Source organism: Tursiops truncatus, chromosome 2 (genome assembly GCF_011762595.2).
Source record: "Tursiops truncatus isolate mTurTru1 chromosome 2, mTurTru1.mat.Y, whole genome shotgun sequence".
Taxonomy (NCBI): Eukaryota; Metazoa; Chordata; class Mammalia; order Artiodactyla; family Delphinidae; genus Tursiops; species Tursiops truncatus.
In genome coordinates this window covers 115,949,188-115,968,243 of record NC_047035.1, presented here as the reverse complement: position 1 = coordinate 115,968,243, position 19,056 = coordinate 115,949,188, and the positions used below count along the sequence as shown (strand labels likewise).

The 19,056-nt window shown below is 42.1% G+C and overlaps 1 protein-coding gene across 4 annotated transcripts; it reads left to right on the top strand.

Annotated features, from left to right (window-relative positions):
• The first annotated feature begins 5,305 nt into the window (after window positions 1-5,305).
• Window positions 5,306-16,278, top strand: COX5A (cytochrome c oxidase subunit 5A). Of its 4 annotated transcripts, none has more exons than XM_019949795.3 (6): window positions 5,327-5,502; window positions 6,821-6,961; window positions 9,749-9,865; window positions 11,617-11,738; window positions 13,355-13,477; window positions 16,113-16,278. In XM_019949795.3, exons 1-5 carry the CDS (start codon window positions 5,397-5,399, stop codon window positions 13,466-13,468), a joined length of 600 nt encoding a protein of 199 aa, XP_019805354.1. In that variant the 5' UTR covers window positions 5,327-5,396; the 3' UTR covers window positions 13,469-13,477; window positions 16,113-16,278. The 4 variants fall into 4 exon arrangements, with proteins under 4 accessions (XP_073657356.1, XP_019805354.1, XP_004312173.1 ...); XM_019949805.3 differs by lacking the exon at window positions 5,327-5,502 and adding an exon at window positions 5,512-5,893; XM_004312125.2 differs by lacking the exon at window positions 6,821-6,961 and having other exon boundaries at window positions 5,333-5,502.
• Window positions 16,279-19,056: the final 2,778 nt, after the last annotated feature.

Here is a 19,056-nt window from a genome sequence, read left to right as displayed (position 1 = left end):
CCTTTTCCCCACCACTGCTTATCCCCTGTCCCCACCGTCTGGGCCCTTGGGTTTTACCTTCTCTTTGAAGAAGCTAAGGGTCACCATGGTGATATCAAACTTGTGGATTCTGACATCTGCTGACTATTATAGATACTGTGAGTTGAACTGTGTCCTTCCGAAAGGTATTTTGAAGGCTTAACCCCTGATACCTGTTAATGTGACCTTATTTGGAAATAGGGTCTTTGCAGATGTAATTAGTATGTAAGGTGAGGTCATTCTGAAGTAGGACAAGTCCTTAATCCAATATATCCTTATAAGAAGAGGAGAAGAGGGGGCTTCCCTGGTGGCTCAGTGGTTGGGAGTCCGCCTGCCGATGCAGGGGACGCGGGTTCGTGCCCCGGTCTGGCAGGATTCCACATGCCGTGGAGTGGCTGGGCCCACGAGCCATGGCCGCTGAGCCTGCGCGTCCAGAGCCTGTGCTCCGCAACGGGAGAGGCCACAGCAGTGAGAGGCCCGCGTACGGCAAAAAAAAAAAAAAAAGAGGAGAAGAAACAGAGACAGACACGTAGAGGGAAGAATGGCATGTGAAGATGGAGGCAGAGATTGGAGTTTATGCAGCTGCAAAACAAGGAATGCCAAAGGTCGCCAGCGAACAACAGAAGGTAAGAAAAAGGTACAGAATGGAGTCTTCCCTAGAGCCTTCAGAGAGAGCATGGTCCTGCAGACATCTTGATTTTGGACTTCTAGCTTCCAGAACTATGAGAGAATACATTTCTGTTGTTTTAAGTCACCCAGCCTGTGTTACTTTGCTAAAGCAGCCCTAAGAAACAAATACGATAGGTATTCCCACCACCTTCAGTGGGAATAGGGAAAAGGAATATGGGGTGTTTGCCAAGGTCCAGTCTTGCATGGACAGAGGGTCTCTGCAGGTTTCTGCTAGCAAATATGAAGCCTGGTGTCATATTGAACAGGCTTTGCAGGAAATGAGGCTGACTCTGATCTGGAGCAAGTTAATTCTTCTCTCATCTACAAAATGGGACAGATCGCTGTGGGGACAATACCAGGCTTCCCAATCATTCATCATCAGAATCACCTAGGGCACTTGTTTAAAATATAGATTGCATGTTATATGTTAATTATACCTCAATTTTTAAAAAATACAGATTGCCGGGGTTGAACTCCAAAGCAACGGGATCAGAATATCCCAGGAAGGACCTGGAAATGGGCAGTTCAATTAGATCCTCAGGTGATTTTGATGATTAATCAAGGTTGCCTAGTCCCTGAGATAATATATAGAAGGAGCGGCACTCCCACTGGTAAGAGACCCAAAGCTAAATCCCCTTCTCTTTCCCTTCCCATTCAGCCGCGGAGAGAAACTCAACTGTTGAAGAACTGTTGAGAGCTGCCCCCTACAGCTGGTGCTGGAAAAGAGAGTCTCTTGGCTCAAGGAGCTGGAGGACACAGGAAGAAACCTTTAGGAGAGCAGCTAATGAACTCAGAACACAAAGTACCCCTGCCCTGGGCTCTGTTTCCTGATTGGAAACTGGGGGTGTGGGGCTCAGTTCAGACAGCTACAAAAACTCAGCTTTCTTTGTTTAAAAAAAAAAAATTATAAGGATGTGGAAAACATGGAACCTGCCTACATTGCTGGCAGGAATGTAAAATGATGCAGGCTGCTTTGGAGCAGCTTGGCAGTTCCTCAAAAAGTTAAACATAGACTTACCTTATAACCCATATCATACTCCTAGATATATATCCAAAATAATGGAACACGTGTCCACACAAAAACATGTCCGCAAATGTTCGCAGCAGCCTTATTCATAATAGCCAAAAAGTGGAAATAGCTCAAATGTCCATAAACTGATGAATAGGCAAACAAAATGTGGAATATCCATATGATGGAGTATAATTCTGCCATAAAAAGGAATGAAGTACTGATTACAACATGGAGGAACCCTGAAAACATTACGCCGAGTGAAAGAAGCCAGACGAAATAACATTCATATTTATATGAAATGTACAGCATAGGCAAATCCATAGAGACAGAAAGTAGATTAGTGGTTGCCTAGGGCTGGTGGGGCAGGGGGAATGGGGAGTGACTGCCATCGGGTATGGAGTTTCTCTTTGGCGTGATGCAAATGTCCTGGAATTAGATAATGATAATGCTTATACAACATAGTGAGTATACAAAAAAACACTGAATTATACACTTTAAAAGGATGAATTTTATGGTATGTGAGTTATATCTCAATCAAAAATGATATCCTTTAATGATGTTCTGATCATAAAAGAAATAGTTTAGGAAATTACATAAGTATTAATTAATTATGAAAAAGTACCATTAGAGCTCTCCTACCCATACTGTATGGTGGCCCCCCACAGGATCACCTTTGAAGGCTCCTGCCACCCTTTCTCCCTGATTCCCAAGTAATCTATATGGTGTGTTTGTCCCCCCCCCACCTCCATGCCTTGTCCCTCGTCTCACAACCTGCCATGCCTTGGGAAAAGAACTTTCTATAATTTACAACAGAAGAATACAACACTCATCATTTATTGAGCTCCATTTATTGAGCTATGTCCAGCCAGGACATAGTATTTTATATGCATTATCTTATATAATCTTCCCAATAACCCATTAAGTAGGTTCTATCGTTATTCTTTTTTTTAATATAAATTTATAAATTTATTGGGACTTCCCTGGTGACACAGCGGTTAAGAATCCGCCTGTCAAAGCAGGGGACACGGGTTTGAGCCCTGGTCCGGGAAGATCCCACATGCCTCAGAGCAACTAAGCCCGTGTGCCACAACTACTGAGCCTGAGCTCTAGAGCCCGTGAGCCACAACTACTGAGTCTGCATGCCACAACTACTGAAGCCCGCGCGCCTAGAGCCCGTGCTCCACAACAAGAGAAGCCACCGCAATGAGAAGCCCGCTCACAGCAACGAAGAGTAGCCCCCGCTTGCCGCAACTAGAGAAAGCACAGGCTCTAGGAACACAGGCTTCAGTAGTTGTAGCTCACGGGCTCTAGGCGCACAGGCTTCAGTAGTTGCGGCACACGGACCCAGTAATCCATTTACTTTGAATTAATCAAAAGAGAGATAATGCTGGATGTGCCTGACCTGATTAGATGAGGTCTTTAAAGGAGGGTGAAGTGTCAGAGATACTCTCCTGCTGGTTTGAAGAAATAAGTGGTGGTATTGTGAGAGGGTCTATGGAGGGTCCATGTGGTAAGGCCCTGAGGGTGGACTCTAGGAGCTGAGAGTGATCCTTGGCTGACAGCAAGAAAAAAATGGGGACTCAGTCCAACCACTGTAAGGAACTGAATTCTGCCAACAACCTAAACAAGCTTGGAAGAGGACTCTGAGCTCCAGATGAGACTACAGTCCTGGCTGACATCTTGATTTCAGTCTTGTCAGAAGACCCTGAGTAGAAAACCAGTTATGCTATGAAGGCATAACTGACCTATAGAAACTGGGAAATAATAAATGGATATTGTTTTAAGCTGCTTAGTTTGTGGTAAATTGGTATGCAGCAACAAAAAAAAACCTAAAACAGGTGATGAGGGCTTAGAACTGCCCTCAAAGTAGCAGGGGATTCAGAATTTGCTGGGAAGCCAGCAAAGCCTACCTTTATGGGTGGTGGGGAAAGAAAATTTCTGGAGTCAGACAAAACTGGCCTCAAATCTAACTAAGCACTACTGTTTATCAGCTGTGTGATTCTTGGGCAATGTCCTCTGAGTCTATTTCTTCATCCATAAAATAGGGATAAATACTTATCTCACAACAATGTTATAAGGCTTAGATGGGATAATAGTTTGTAGCATGCAGTGGCACATAATAAATTATGGTCATAATTGTTTCTGAAAACAACAACAACAAAAACACGCAACACTCCTGTAGCCAATCTAAGGTCCTGTAGGCCAAGTGGAGAGACTGACAGCAGAGACCAGTTGGGACTCAGTTGCCATATACCCCAGTGGGTTTTTGTTTTGTTTTGTTTTTTCGGCTGCGCAAGGCTTCAGGGATCTTAGTTCCCCCACCAGGGACTGAACCCAGGCCATGGCAGTGAAAGCGCCGGGTCCTAACCACTGGACTGCTACGGAACTCCCAGCCCAGTGCTTTCTTTTTCAAGTTTTTATAGTTTTTTGTTTTGTTTTTTTAATTCTTATTGGAGTACAGTTGATTTACAGTGTTGTGTTAGCTTCTGCTGCACAGCAAAGTGAATCAGTTACACATATACATATACCCAGTTCTTTCTAGATTCTTTTCCCAGTGCTTTCTTAATTATGGGAGTCCTGACCTCATCCTGAGCTTCCAGCTCTTGGAGATTTGATGAATATTAATTGAAATCAAAGAGGCAAAACCTTCCCCAGGTGTCCTTTCATTAGGTTGGTGGGTGAAGTTGAGGACAGGTGCTTTGAAAAAAAGCTTTTTTATCATTTCCCAGCCAGGTTCATACCCCCTAAAGCACTGCTAGGTAGGAAACAGAGAAGGGCTAATACTGACACCCTGGAGACAGGGCCTAGAGTCAGGAAGTGGAGAGTGAATGTCCGTCTTTTCTTTCCTCAGATCCAGGGATAGAGAATGAGGGATAACAAGAGATAATGAGACTTCTCATTAACTCCTTGTGGCACCGAGATAATTCAGGCCTGGAGAATGTGGTCTCACTGCCCAGGAGCTCAAGGTCAGAAGGCAGTTAGTGAAGCCAGATTAGACGTTAAGAGTCTTGGAATTTAATCAACCGCCTCCTGTAGGGACTGGGGGAGGGCCTTTCACCAGAAATATCCAGGTGAGTCCTGGGACTGGGGATTAGGTGAAAAGAGCCTCGATTGCCAGCAAGGAATCTAATTTCTGAGCCCGTTTCTTTCTCTGTAACGTCAAGTGGTTGGACTCATTTTTTGAATGCTTGCGGGTTTGTGGTATAAGAATAGTTACTAATAGGGTCCCTTATAGGTAAGCAGTCGTTCTGTCCCACTCGTTCTCTTATTTTAGGCTCAAACAGGGGGGTAAAGCAAAGAAGGTATTTTTATAATAATTTGTCGTTGTTATTGTTATTGTTCCCATGTTGAGGTGCTAGAGTCGTCTCCCGAGCCAGACTTGAACCACGCTACGGTCCACTGACGGCTCTTCGCCTTCTTCCTTCCATCCTAGCTCCACGATCGCCGCTGCAGTCCACGGGACCAGCGAGTCGGAGGAGAGCGGGGCCGAAATAAATTGTCCTGAGCGCGCCGCCGTAGCCCGCCCGAGGCCGCGTGGTGCCCCCTTCCGCCAAGGCGCGAACGCCGCAGTGGGCGGGCCCTCACGCTCCGCCCGCCGTGCGTCGGTGCGTGAGTCCGGCCCCCACGAGCTCGCGAGCGGTCTTGAGCTCACACCCGGCTTCTCCTCAGCCTTATCCTGCGCGCCGCCATCACCGTCATGCTAGGCGCCGCTGTCCGCCGCTGCTCGGTAGCAGCAGCCGCAGTCGCCCGGACCAGCCCTCGAGGCCTCCTGCACCCCACTCCGGCCCCCGGCCCCGCCGCCGGTAAGGCCCCCGCCTGCCACTGTCCGCGCCCGCGTGTCCTTGCGGTGACCTGGGCCCCCGCTGCCACGCGAGGGCAGGCTCGCCCAGAGGCCTAGCTCCTGCCCTGCGGGCCGGCGGCCGAACCTGGTGACCGCTGGCCGTTCTCTCCGCCGCCTCGAGTTTTGGAGGACTCGAGGGCGCGCCCCTGGGGCCTCCCTCGGCGTGACTTCCTGGTGCGGGCACCGCGGACGGGTCAAGTGTGGACCTGCTGTGGGCGCCAAGGAGGGGGCACAGCGCACCTCCAGCGCCCACCGAACCCCTTCGGTCCCCGGGCCGTGACCTTGCCCCGGCGCTGACCCCGCGGCCACCTGACTGGGAGTGGCCACCGCCGGCCTGCAGCGCTTCGGCGAAGGTGACATTGAGCTCAGGGTAGGGGCGGGGGGGGTGGTCCCTCCGGGGACCCCGGCACCGCCGCCCCCAGCGTCTTCCGAGAATGCGTTATACTTCCGTGTGGAACGCAGTATAGCCGTTTTTTCCGACATTTCTCGGTTAGCGTTTTGTGTGTCACTTTCTCAGACCATTCTGTTCTTTTTAGAGACTGCTGTGCCACGTTCTGATTCTTCCATTTTTACGATAGATCGACGTGTGTGGTTGTTTCCTGAGGTCTGGAAGAAAGCCTGACTGTTGATAGGTCTTATGATAAGAATATTACTCTTTCGAAAATTGGGTACCACAGACCCAGGAATACTGGCTTCTGCAAACATGGGGAAGCGTTATTTTTGGCTTCCGGTTAGAAGCCTGATTGTTGGAGTATGAAATGGTCTGCTGATTGCTGTCTCTTATTTTGCCTTCCCCTTATATGTGTTCCGGGAAACTTTGTGTCCAGCACGGAACTTTTAATTATTGTAACTGCACTTTGATTTTGGTCCATGATGGTAGTATATGCGACATTATGAAATTTGGCCCCTAAGCATGCATATTTAAACATGTGAACTCAAACTCTTTGTAAGTTTGGACATAGTGATTTATCTTCTAGGCACTCTAGTCACCCTCTTTAGTATAATTCATAAAAAGCTTTATTTTAGGTGTTGTCCTGTAAACCTAAATATTTGCCACAAGGAGGCAGTCTTGGTTACATTTGTGTCAGCTACTTTCTAGCTGTGTGACCAAGGACTTACTAATTAAACCTTAAGACTCAGTTGTCTCATCTGAAAATTGGGATAATATTTAGTAGTTGTGAGGTTTAACTGAGATAATGTAACTCTTAGCACCTTTCCTGGCACAAATGCTTAATACATATTTGCTTTTTTATAGTGCATTTCATTTTTGCATATTATAGGTGAGGTTTGTTATCAATATGAGATGAAGAGGTTTTATGCAATTAAAAGTCAGAAAGGACTAAGATTCTTGGATGAGGCTATCCAAGGTCAAGTGAAAGAGCTCTGGAGGGGTTACCTGAGGGGCCTCAAGTTTGCTGTAGGTAAGTAGCAACCCAAATTCCATATTTGGTCCCAGGAGAAGTCTCCAACTTGTAACAGAATTGTTTTCCAATAACTGCTGAGTTACATAATTAAATGTTTTGAATAATGGTTAGATTCTCTAGTCAACCGTTAAAAGTTACACAATCCTGGCACCTGTCCTTACCCTGATAGTTCTGAAAAGGTGGGAGGAGTTTCCGCTTTTCCTTTCTTGGTGCAGAGCTAAATTTAAGTAGCACTTTTTATTACCTTCCAACCTTTTCTGCACCACTCCCACATTTATAGATTTCCAGCCTTTGGACCCCAAGGTTCATGACTGCTCTTAAGCCTTACACCTCTGCAACCTTGCCTTTGAGCTTGTTCATGTACCCTCTACATTATTCACTTCTTTCCATTATTCCTAGAATCACCACCACCAAAATGTCCATTCTCTGAGCCTTGTCTGAGCTGATTAGTTATTGAAGGGGATTAATGAGCCCCTTAATTTTTCTAAATATATTGTTAACCCTTTTTTAAAAAAAGATTGCTTAACTGAATGCCAGAAAGCAGTGTTAGAAATAGATTTTTAGATTGTAGCCCTAGAAATGTCCCAATTTTTTACAGTTGCTTCCTTTTCCCTACTCTGGAATCTTTAGTTTATATGAAAGCACTGAGTAATTGTTTTCCAAAATAATTTACCATACAAGCCTCAAAACTAGGTGGAAATGCTGTACTTAAGTAGGGGTGGTGTGGGGGAGGGAAAAGATGCCTATATAGTTTACCTAAAAATCAAAATGTTAAGCATGTTCATAATAACTACAAGAATAGATCCTGCTCTGCCCATTACTAGAATTAAGAATATAATTTAAACCATGTGGGAGAGTATGTTTTTCCCAACCTGGAAGCTATGTGTGTTCCCAGTGCTTGCTTGGTATTTTAAATACTTGTCTCATACAGGGTTTTTGTTTTTTGTTTTTGAATACAACCAGTTTGTAATTTGGGACTCTCAGAAGGAAAGTGAACAAATTGTCGAAGGTGATCCATTGATCTCCCTGTCTAGGATTTGTAGTTGCTAGCCATCTTTTTCATAGTTAGAAAACAAAACAAAGCCACGGTCATCCAGTGAAATCCATGCCCATGCGCAGCAGTGAACAAAAGAAATTTGTTATCATGAAATGCTTTTCTGGGTGGTTGGAGAGAATTATATGCTTCATTTTTCTTGGGTAAATACTTAGAAGTGGAATTACTGGGTATGGTAGGTGTGTATTTAACTTGATAAGGAACTGGTAAACAGTTTATACTTCGATTATATACTTACACTTTATTCTGCTAGGAATAAGTTTAGTTTTTAAAAAAAGTAGTTTACAAATTTTGGTAACAGTGGGCTAAAGCGTTATTTTTGGTATGTTAAGCCTTTAAAAATAACTAGAAATTATACCAAGCTTGTCTAATTCGTATAACAAGAAATGCAATTTGAAGAATGTTTTATTTCTATAAATTAGAATTTCCATAAATAGAAGATCAATTAAGACATTTCTAGATAAGGATTAATTTAAAGCTACCATTCATTGAGTACCTACATACAAAGTACTAAACCCTGGGCAAAGTGTTAGCTTGCTTTCATTTTTAATCATCATACTCTGCTAAGGTAGTAGTATCCTCATTTTATACATAAGGAATATAAAACTTGAGTTAATTTTACCAGGGCCAAACAGTGGGAGAGTGAAGAGCCTAGAAGCATCTGACCACTAGGCTCGGCTGCCTCCTAAAACCCAAAGGTAAAAATGCCTTTTCCCACCTCCTGCTCCATTCAGAGGCTGTTTAGATAGAATTCAGATTTCTTAACTCCCAATTCACTGTCCATTTGATAGGCAGAAACTAAAAATGGGAAGGCTTTTCATATGGTACTAGAAAGGGTATATTGATTGAGAGCAGAATACTAAGTGTTTCCTATTTTCTTGATAGTGTTATATTAATAAATCTCACTTCTTAGAAATCTAGTAAAACTTTTTTCCATTGGGTGTAAGTCACTTTTTTAATTAGAATTTTCAAGGAAGGGGCTGTAGTTTGATAAAACAATTTTTAAATTACCATTGCTTTGTCAGGATGTATAATTTATTTTGGGATATAATTTAATGGAGAGCATAAGTTTTTTTTTTAATTTATCAAGAAAGTGTATCTTATAAATTTGCTTAAGAACTAGAATGGACATTGTTTTATTTTATTTTTGGCCACACCGAGTGGCTTGTGGGATCTTCGTTCCCCGACCAGGGATTGAACCCGGGCCCTCGACAGTGAAAGCGCAGAGTCCTAAGCACTGGACCGCCAGGGAATTCCCAAGAATGGACATTATTTTAAATTAAGAATTAATAATTGCTTATCATAAAACTAAATGTATAAAGAAATAAAGTTTTTCCTTTCAAAGATAACCGCTGTTAACAATTACATGCCAGCATTACACATTAGTGGGATAAAAGCATGAACGTACACACATAGTACTTTTTGTTCTACTTGCTTTAATGTGCTTAATTTTTAAGATTTTTTTCAAATCAGTACATAAGATTTGTGTCATTTGACCTGCTGAATGATTTTCCTACCATGACATACATAGCTGAGTCAAAACTTCATGCATTGAGTGTATTTAATACCACTGAACTGTACATTTAGAAATGGTTAAGATGGTAAATTTTATGTTATGTGTATTTTAAGACACACCAAAAAAAGAAAAAAACAAAAAAACTTTATGTATTGGCAAGATATGTCAAGTACTACTTCTATATATTGAAGTTTTTGCTCTCTCTCCCCTATAGCTATCCAGTCCATTCGCTGCTACTCCCATGGGTCACATGAGACAGATGAGGAGTTTGATGCTCGCTGGGTGACATACTTCAATAGGCCAGATATTGATGCTTGGGAATTGCGTAAAGGTAATTGGAACATAGACATATGTGTCTATTTTCGTATAGAGTTATGAACTGCTATGTAGTCTTCCACTACTTTGTTGAAAGTAACTACAGTTAACCCTTGAAAAACTTGGGGGGTTAGGGACACCAACACACACCCCCACATAGAAAATCCATATATAACTTTGCACTTGGTCCTCTTTATCCACAGTTCTGTGTCCAAGGTTCTCCATCTATGGATTCAGCCAACTTCGGATCATGTAGCGCTGTAGTATTTATTGAAAAAAATCCACGTGTAAGTGGGCCTGTACAGTTCAAACCCATGTTGTTCAAGGGTCAACTGTATCATGCAAACTGGGGATTGTCATGCATCTTGCAATTAGGAAAGTTTATAGTTTCCAGAGTAAGTATTTCCTGTAAAGCAGGGTTTTAAAGGAGGCACAGTTGACATTTTGGGCCAGACAGTTCTTTGTTGCAAGGGCTGTCCTTTGCATTGTAGGATATTTAGCAGCATCCTTGGTTTCTACACACTAGATGCCAACACCCTCACACACCCCCAGTTGTGACAACTAAAAATGTCTCCTGGGGGACAAAATCATCATCACTGCTATAATGATAGGCCGGGGTGAGCAAGATTTAACAGTTTTGTAATTTTTAGATAATTTACGCAAGTAGTCATTTGGTTCTCTTCCCCTCTTGGTAATAGTTTGGGATTTTTGTTATTTTTATTCTCAGTTATGATTTGTCTTGCCCTGAATAAGAGTCCGATCTGAATAAGCTAGAACTTGTTTATCCTAAATTTGTAAGTACACATTTAACATAAGTAAGTAGCATTAATAATAACCAGGCTAGTAGACTGGTAGGTAACTAATTCTAAGTGTAAGAAGTTTATCTCAGACCAAGAGTTCATTCTCTATGACTATATTCTAGCATTGCAGTCACTGGTGTCCTTTGTTTAAATATTTTTAAATAAATAAAAGCAAGAAACCTAAGTGCTTCATACTTTTCTGCAGGAATGTAATGACACTATTTTGCTGCAGCTGGGGAAATTCTTATTGGATAATCTTGAGTAGAAGAACAGCAGTTCTGCATTCCCATTAAGAGAATCTTAAATTTTATGATGTATCATTTTGTGCTGAGCCAAAAGGAATCATGCCCAGTCATTTTCTGGTTGAATGTTTTTGATTGTGTGCTAATGGCTCTCTGTATCTCCTTAATGTCCTCATTTGGGCTTCATTACCTCTCCTTAAGCATTTCTGTGGTGGTTTTTAGATTATTTTCCAATCAGATCTATTTTAAAGCAATCAAAGTACATACATCATACTAAGAGTTAAAGATATAAGTTGAAAATGGCCCTCTTGTTTGAAAAGAAACCAGCTACTTTTGAAAACAGGGTTTGCATTTAAGAAAACTCTTGAGGTTTTTTTCCTTCTGTCTGCATGCTACTGCATAGTTCTTTTCACTAACTCACTGTGGAAGATCCACTGTGATCTCATTATCTAGAATATATTTTATCTTTGGCTGCACCATGCAGCTTACAGGATCTTAGTTCCCTGACCAGGGATCGAACCCAGGACCCTGGCAGTGGACCCGCTGAGTCCTAACCAGTCCTCCCTAGCCTGGGAATTCCCAGTTATCTCATTTTAGAGATAAGAGAATAGAGGCTCAAACAGACAAGATCCCATGTCTATGGTTCAATAAAAATACAGATAACTAACTCATAGTTTAAGTGAGGATATACCAGGTTGATATGACCCCTCTTTTTAATTTGACAGGGATGAACACCCTTGTTGGCTATGATCTGGTTCCAGAACCCAAAATCATTGATGCTGCTTTGCGGGCATGCAGACGCTTAAATGATTTTGCTAGTGCAGTCCGCATCCTAGAGGTTGTTAAGGTCAGTAAAATAACAATGTTTTGGAAGTAGGTGGACTGTTGATTAGGTATTAGCATATTCTGTGTTTCTGAGTTTGTTAAAATACCTAAAATTAGTTCTTATATAGCTAGAGGGAATGTACATTGCGGTTACAGTCTTTTTGGAGGGTGGTTTGGTAGAATTTATTCAGAGACTTAAAAATTATGCTTGATACCCATTTGTTCAGCAATCCCATATGAGAATTTACCTTAAGGAAATAATTAAGAGTGTACAGTTTATCTTTGTGCTGTTTGTGATATGAAATTCAATGTTGCTAGTGGCTTCTTAAGGTGGGACTTCCCAGAAGAGGTTATTATTCATGTTGTAGAAATGTGTTTAACACTAAAGATATTCATAGTATATTAACTGAGGGAAATTATGAAATAATTTTTGCAGTGTATGACCCCATTTTATTAAAAAGTATAGAGAGAATGATCAAAATGTAAGAGGATATATACTTATTCTCCTCCCTCTTACTTGATTATAGTTTCTAATTTTTCTGTAATGAACAAGTTAATGCATGGAATTTTAAATAAGAATTTTATAATTTAGCAAACAGCTAAGGAACCTAGAGTTTGTTAAAGACAGAAGAGTAATAGCTTGGCATTGTCTTAGTTCATTTGACTTTTTTAATATTTGTCCCTGAGGAACAAATACTATGACAATATAGGTGTGATTATATGTTATGGCGAGTATTCATCAAAACTCTCTTGCCTTGGAAATAAGTATCCTCTAAGTGTGGCTCTCCATGAAAAGACATTGTGTTCTATAAGAAAGAAATTCAAGGTCTGTAAGAGGGAAAGTATGATATTACTTTATCTAAAATGGGTAAGATAATTAAGGGTTCTGTAGGCTATCAATCCATTCAGCACCAGTAGTTAATTCAGTTAGGGTCTCAAATTGAGGCAAATCAAAAAACTTTTTTCTGTGATAATTTAATTATTACTGTTGCCTGCTAGGCATGTTTAATTGCCTTCACGAAATTCTGTCATCACCACCTTCTTTTCCAGTAACTCAAGGCTTTAAAATGTTTTTTTCCCTTGGGTTTAGACCAGTTGTCTTAGTTAGTCTCCAGGTGTCTTAAAAACCTACCTTTGTTTTGTTTTTTATTTTTGGCTGCGTCGGGTCTTCGTTGCTGCACGCGGGCTTTCTCTAGTTGCAGCGAGTGGGGGCTACTCTTCGTCGAGGTGCGCGGGCTTCTCGTTGCAGTGGCTTCTATTGTTGCAGAGCACAGGCTCTAGGCGCGCGGGCTTCAGTAGTTGTGGCGCGTGGGCTCAGTAGTTGTGACTCGCGGGCTCTAGAGTGCAGGCTCAGTAGTTGTGGCACACGGGCTTAGTTGCTCCGTGGCATGTGGGATCTTCCTGGACCAGGGCTCAAACCCATGTGTCCCCTGCATTAGCAGGCGGATTCTTAACCACTGCACCACCAGGGAAGTCCCAAGTTGCTGTCTTTTTTGAACAGATATGTTAACTTAAAAGTAGGTGACTTGTATTCTCTGCTACTAGCCTCTGCATATGTGATTAAAAGCATTTTCAAGTTCATTTTGTTAATAGAGACAGCTTTTCAGAGCTAAATGTGACTATTTTCTTTGCCATCAGGACAAAGCAGGACCTCATAAGGAAATCTACCCCTATGTCATCCAGGAACTTAGACCAACTTTAAATGAACTGGGAATCTCCACTCCAGAGGAACTGGGCCTTGACAAAGTATAAACCCCATGGGTAAGCTACATACCTGAAAAAGGCAGGAAAGAATCCAGGGAGGGGTGAGTGAGTGGCATTTCAGTATTCTCAGAGTAAGACCTTTTCGTGGCCTTTTTAGAGGCTATGAGCTTAGAGATTGAGAGAGTACCTATGATGATTAATTTAAGGAGCTAGAATTGTTGTTTCTAGTTGTCATAATTATTCTTTTACTGGCGTAAAGGCAAGTAAAAGCCTTATTTTAAAATCTATATAAAATATTTCAAGCATAATGAATAGCATAGGGAATAAGTGTAACCACACCCAGATTTTGAGGTATTATTTTTGCCATGTGTGCTTTAGTTTTCCCCCTCCCCCAAGAAATGACATGTTTCACATAGAGTTGAAGCCCTCTCTGTACCTCTTCCCTAATTCCAGCCCTTTAACCTCCCCCAGCTAAAGGTAATCTACATAGGTGTTCATCATGCATGCTTTTATACATCTGTTTATTTTTAATAGGGTTTTATTGATTTGATGATTCTGTTTTTTGTGTGCCCATGTTGGAATATGATAGTTAAGTAATATTCATTGATAATAAAAGCTTATTTGATACCTTGTCCTCTATGGAAAGACAGATTAGGTAATAAAACGAGCCACAGGATTGCCTGGGTGGTGAGCAGTACGCAGAAAATCCTTTGTAAAACAGAAAATATATAAGTAAAAAGTCATATATTTATTTTATTTAACAAACACACATAGTGTGTATAACTCTTACTATGTGTCAGGTACTGTTTTTTGAGCTTTATAAGTATTAACTCATTTAATCCTCAAACAGTCCTGTGAGGTACTTACTATTATTATAATTATTCCCATTTTACTATTTTACTGATGAGGAAACTGAGGCACATTGTCCAAGGTCATACAACTAGTAGAGGAACCCACATTTAAACCCAGGCAGTCTGGCTCCAGAGTCCATTGCTTTTACTGTGCCACACATCCTTTGCATTGCAGTGCTGAGGCATTTACTAAGGCCATACTCTTACTTCTCAGAGGTAAATGATGAGGCTTAAGTAGAGGATTTGCTTCCTAAGAGTAAGAAGAAGCTTATTTTTAAAAGATGGAACTAAACTATCTTATAAAAGTTTTAATAAAAGTGGACCCCAAATTATTTAAAGAGCTAGTATCAGACTCCTCACAAGATAAAGAGCCAGGTTAGGATACCATTAGTCAACATCTAATTTCACACCTAATAAACATTTAAAAATCAGGGCTTCCCTGGTGGCGCACTGATTAAGAATCCACCTGCCAATGCAGGGGACATGGGTTTGAGCCCTGGTTCGGGAAGATCCCACATGCCGTGGAGCAACTAAGCCCGTGCACCACAACTAATGAACCTGCGCTCTAGAGCCCGTGAGCCACAACTACTGAAGCCCGCTCACCTACAGCCCATGCTCTGCAACAAGGGAAGCCACCGCAGAGAGAAGTCTGCACCATAATGAAGAGTGGCCCCTGCTCGCTGCAGCTAGAGAAAGCCCATGCACAGCAACAAAGACCCAACGCAAATGGATGAAGATGTGGCACCTGTATACAATGAAGTATTACTCAGCCATAAAAAGAAACGAAATTGAGTTACTTGTAGTGAGGTGGATGGACCGAGAGTCTGTCATACAGAGTGAAGTAAGTCAGAAGGAGAAAAACAAATACCGTATGCTAACACACATATATGGAATCTAACAAAAAAAAACAAAGGCCCAACGCAGCCAATAAATAAATAAATTAAATTAAATTAAATTTTTAAAAAATCTTAGAACTCAAAAAGAATCCCTATATTCAATCTTCCTGCTGACAAAGTGAGCAGAAAATGCCTGAGGTTTTGTTTTTGTTTTTTTAAAGGAGCTTTTTTTTTTTAATTAATTAATTAATTTTTGGCTGTGTTGGGTCTTCGTTTCTGTGCGAGGGCTTTCTCTAGCTGTAGCAAGCGGGGTCCACTCTTCATCGCGGTGCGCGGGCCTCTATCGCGGCCTCTCTTGTTGCGGAGCACAGGCTCCAGACGCGCAGGCTCAGTAGTTGTGGCTCACGGGCTTAGTTGCTCCGCGGCATGTGGGATCTTCCCAGACCAGGGCTCGAACCCACGTCGCCTGCATCGGTAGGCAGACTCAACCACAGCGCCACCAGGGAAGCCCTGCCTGAGGTTTTGTAATCCAATTTTGAGGTCTCTTTTCACAGCTTGCTTTGGAGCAAGAGTCTTAATTTTATCTTTGTCCACCCCTATGCCACTACCACCTCCTCCTCCTCCCTGAAGCCAGATAGCACATCTTTGTAAAACGTGGAAAGGCTTTCATTTATCAAGTATTATTCCAAGGAGTCCAGAAGATCTTTGTTATGTAGGATATTTTGTAGCAGCAGTAACACTGTACTCTTTTACTCAAAATTTTTTTAAGAGGGCAACTCCCCAACACTCTTCTGATTGGAAAAGACTACCCCAATAATTACCAGGTGTATGACAACAAAAAACTAAGCAGTACCTGGTGTGTTGATTGCAGGCAGGATTAAGTAAGAGCAGAAGAGACTACACAGAGACAGTGATTTTCTTGGGCTGTTGCTCTAAAGGTTATTTTTAGTAAGATTTCTACCTTTTCTTTATTTCCTAGCTAATTTTTCATGTTTTCTCTTACAGATGGGCTTCCTAAGGATTTATTGATAATGCTACTTGATTGTAAACAATCACCTGGAAATACTGATGAAAACATATTACCTTATTTGAACAAGTTTTCCTTTGTTGAGTACCAAACCATGTAATGTAACTTGGACTTTAATAAAAGGGAAATGAGTTTGAACTGAAATTAGGTATTGTTTCATGTGTTTGCATTAAAAAGCAAAAAAAAAGAACTATTATAGGGTCGTTGGTTTCATTGGTTTCCGTGTTATATGCTGAGAGAACTGCTTCAATTCTCTGGAAACCGCCCAACATGAAAGTCAGCTACATAAACATATTTGGGTGCACTGGCTGGTAAATTAGCTAAAAATTAAAAGTCATTTATATAGAATTTTCTTGCTGACAGGCCAGCAAGTACCCTGGACTTAGGGGATTGGATGTCCTTGGGGATAGATCAAATTGTGTACCTTCCCAAAAATGGGTGAAATAAAGTTTTAAAGTGGTCATTAAGATAGTCTTGAGGATGTGCTGATAATAGCCAGCCCCTTAGTGCCTCTTTTTTTCCCTACATGTTCTTCCCTCGCAGTACAGTATTAGCCTTGGACGTCGAAGACTTTGCTGGGGTAGATTTGGAGGCTTTCTGCTTAAAGAACTGAGTAAATGAGGTTTGTTTGTTTTTTTAAGTAATTTTATTTATTTATTTATTTTTTTGGCTGCATTGGGTCTTTGTTGCTGCGTGCAGGCTTTCTGTCTAGTTGCGGCCAGCCGCGACTACTCTTCATTGCGGTGCACAGGCTTCTTATTGCTGTGGAGCGCAGGCTCTAGGCGCATGGGCTTCAGTAGTTGCAGCACGCAGGCTCAGTAGTTGTGGCTCGAGGGCTCTGGCGCACGGGCTTAGTTGCTCTGCAGCATGTGGGATCTTCCTGGACCAGGGCTCGAACCCGTGACCCCCGCGTTGGCAGGCGGATTCTTAACCACTGCGCCACCAGGGAAGTCCAAGTTTACTTGAGAGAATAAAATACACAAATCCTGTCTTACTTTAGAAGCCCCGTAATAGTAGAAACCAGCTGCTGGATAAAGAGGTTTTAGGTTTGAGTGACTTATAATACAGCCAGTTCAGACTGCAGCCTCAGGCGAATTGGATTAATAGTAGGTTGAAATTTAGATGTCTTCTCTCCTAAAGCCATGTAAGGAAATGTTAGTAAAATCAGTTATCGGGGACTTCCCTGGCGGTCCAGTGGTTTAGACTTCGTGCTTCCACTGCAGGGGGCATGGGTTCGATTCCTGGTCGGGGAAATAAGATCGTGCATGCCACGTGATGTGGCCAAAAAAAGGAAAAAAAAATCAGTTTTGGTAAGATTTAACACAAATGACCTTTTATAAAAGGCTGATTCCCTACCAAAACGTCCCCCTTTCCCCCTTTTTAAGAAGTAGAGATGTGAAACTAACAATATGATCTACTTTTAGGTAGAGCTAGAACGCAGTCATAGCTTGATGATGGGTAGGGCTTCTACCCTAACAGAATGGTGTCTCTAGCTTTTTCTTTCCCTACTCTGTTTTGAAAAATTTCAAACCGATTAATGATTTGCTACATTTGTTTCGTTCTAGTATATACACTTTTTTTCCTCAATCAGTTGAAAATGAGTTCCAGATGTGACACTTTACCCATTAAATGCTTTTTTTTTTTTTTTTTTGCGGTACGCAGGCCTCTAACTGTTGTGGCCTCTCCCGTTGCGGAGCACAGGCTCTGGACGCGCAGGCTCAGCGGCCATGGCTCACGGGCCCAGCCGCTCCGCGGCATGTGGGACCTCCCAGACCAGGGCACGAACCCGTGTCCCCTGCATCGGCAGGCGGACTCTCAGCCACTGTGCCACCAGGGAAGCCCCTTAAATACTTTTTTTTAAATAAATTTATTTTATTTATTTATTTTTGTCTGTGTCAGGTCTTCGTTGCTGCACTTGGGCTTTTCTGTAGTTGTGGCGAGCAGGGGCTACTCTTCGTTGGGGTGCGCAGGCTTCTCATTGTGGTGGCTTCTCTTGTTGCAGAGCACGGGCTCTAGGCATGTGGGCTTCAGTAGTTGTGGCACGTGGGCTCAGTAGTTGTGGCTCATGGGCCCTAGAGCACAGGCTCAGTAGTTGTGGCACACGAACTTAGTTGCTCCACAGCACGTGGGATCTTCCCGGACCAGGGCTCAAACCCGTGTCCCCTGCATTGGCAGGCGGATTCTTAACCATTGTGCCACCAGGGAAGCCCCTACCCCTAAATACTTAAGCAACGTTTAAGAGAGAGGCCTTTTCCTCCTAAATAACCACAGTACCATTAACATGCTTCAAGAAGTTTGGCATAAAATATATACAATTGATTTTTCTGAAGAGGCCAGGCCAGTGGTGTAGAATGTCCTACATCTGCATCTTCCTGATTGTTTCCTCATATTAAAATCCAGTTAAATGTTTCTGGCAAGGATGTAGTAGTCCCTTCCCTTATCTGCAGTTTTGCTTTCTGCAATTTGTTACCCATAGTAAACTGAGGTACAAAAATATTATATGGAAAATTCCAGAAATAAACATGTTTTAAATTGAGCACCGTTCTGAGTAGCATAATGAAATCTTTCGCTTTCCCTCTCCATCCCATCCATCCCATTAGTCACTTAGTAGCTGTCTTAGTTATCAGGTTGACTATCATGATATCACAGTGCTTGTGTTCAAATAACTTTACTTAATAATATCCCCAAAGTGCAAGAGTAGTAATGCTGGCAATTTGCATATGCTAAAGAGAACCTGGAAAGTGCTTCCTTTAAGTGAAAAGGTGAAAGTTCTTGACTTAATAAGGAAAGAAAAAAAAGTCCTATGCTGAGGGTGCTAAGGTCTAAGAACAACTCCAGTCTGTTTTATCGTGAAGAAGGAAAAATATTTGTGCTAGTTTTGCTGTTGAACCTTGAACTGCAAAAGTTATAGCCACAGTGAGA

Coding starts and splice junctions, on each gene's coding strand:
- COX5A (XM_019949795.3), top strand. CDS start 5,397: ATGCTAGGCGCCGCTGTCCGCCGCTGCTCGGTAGCAGCAGCCGCAGTC. Junction 5,503..6,820: donor GGCCCCCGGCCCCGCCGCCG/GTAAGGCCCCCG, acceptor TGCATATTATAG/GTGAGGTTTGTTATCAATAT. Junction 6,962..9,748: donor GGGCCTCAAGTTTGCTGTAG/GTAAGTAGCAAC, acceptor TCTCCCCTATAG/CTATCCAGTCCATTCGCTGC.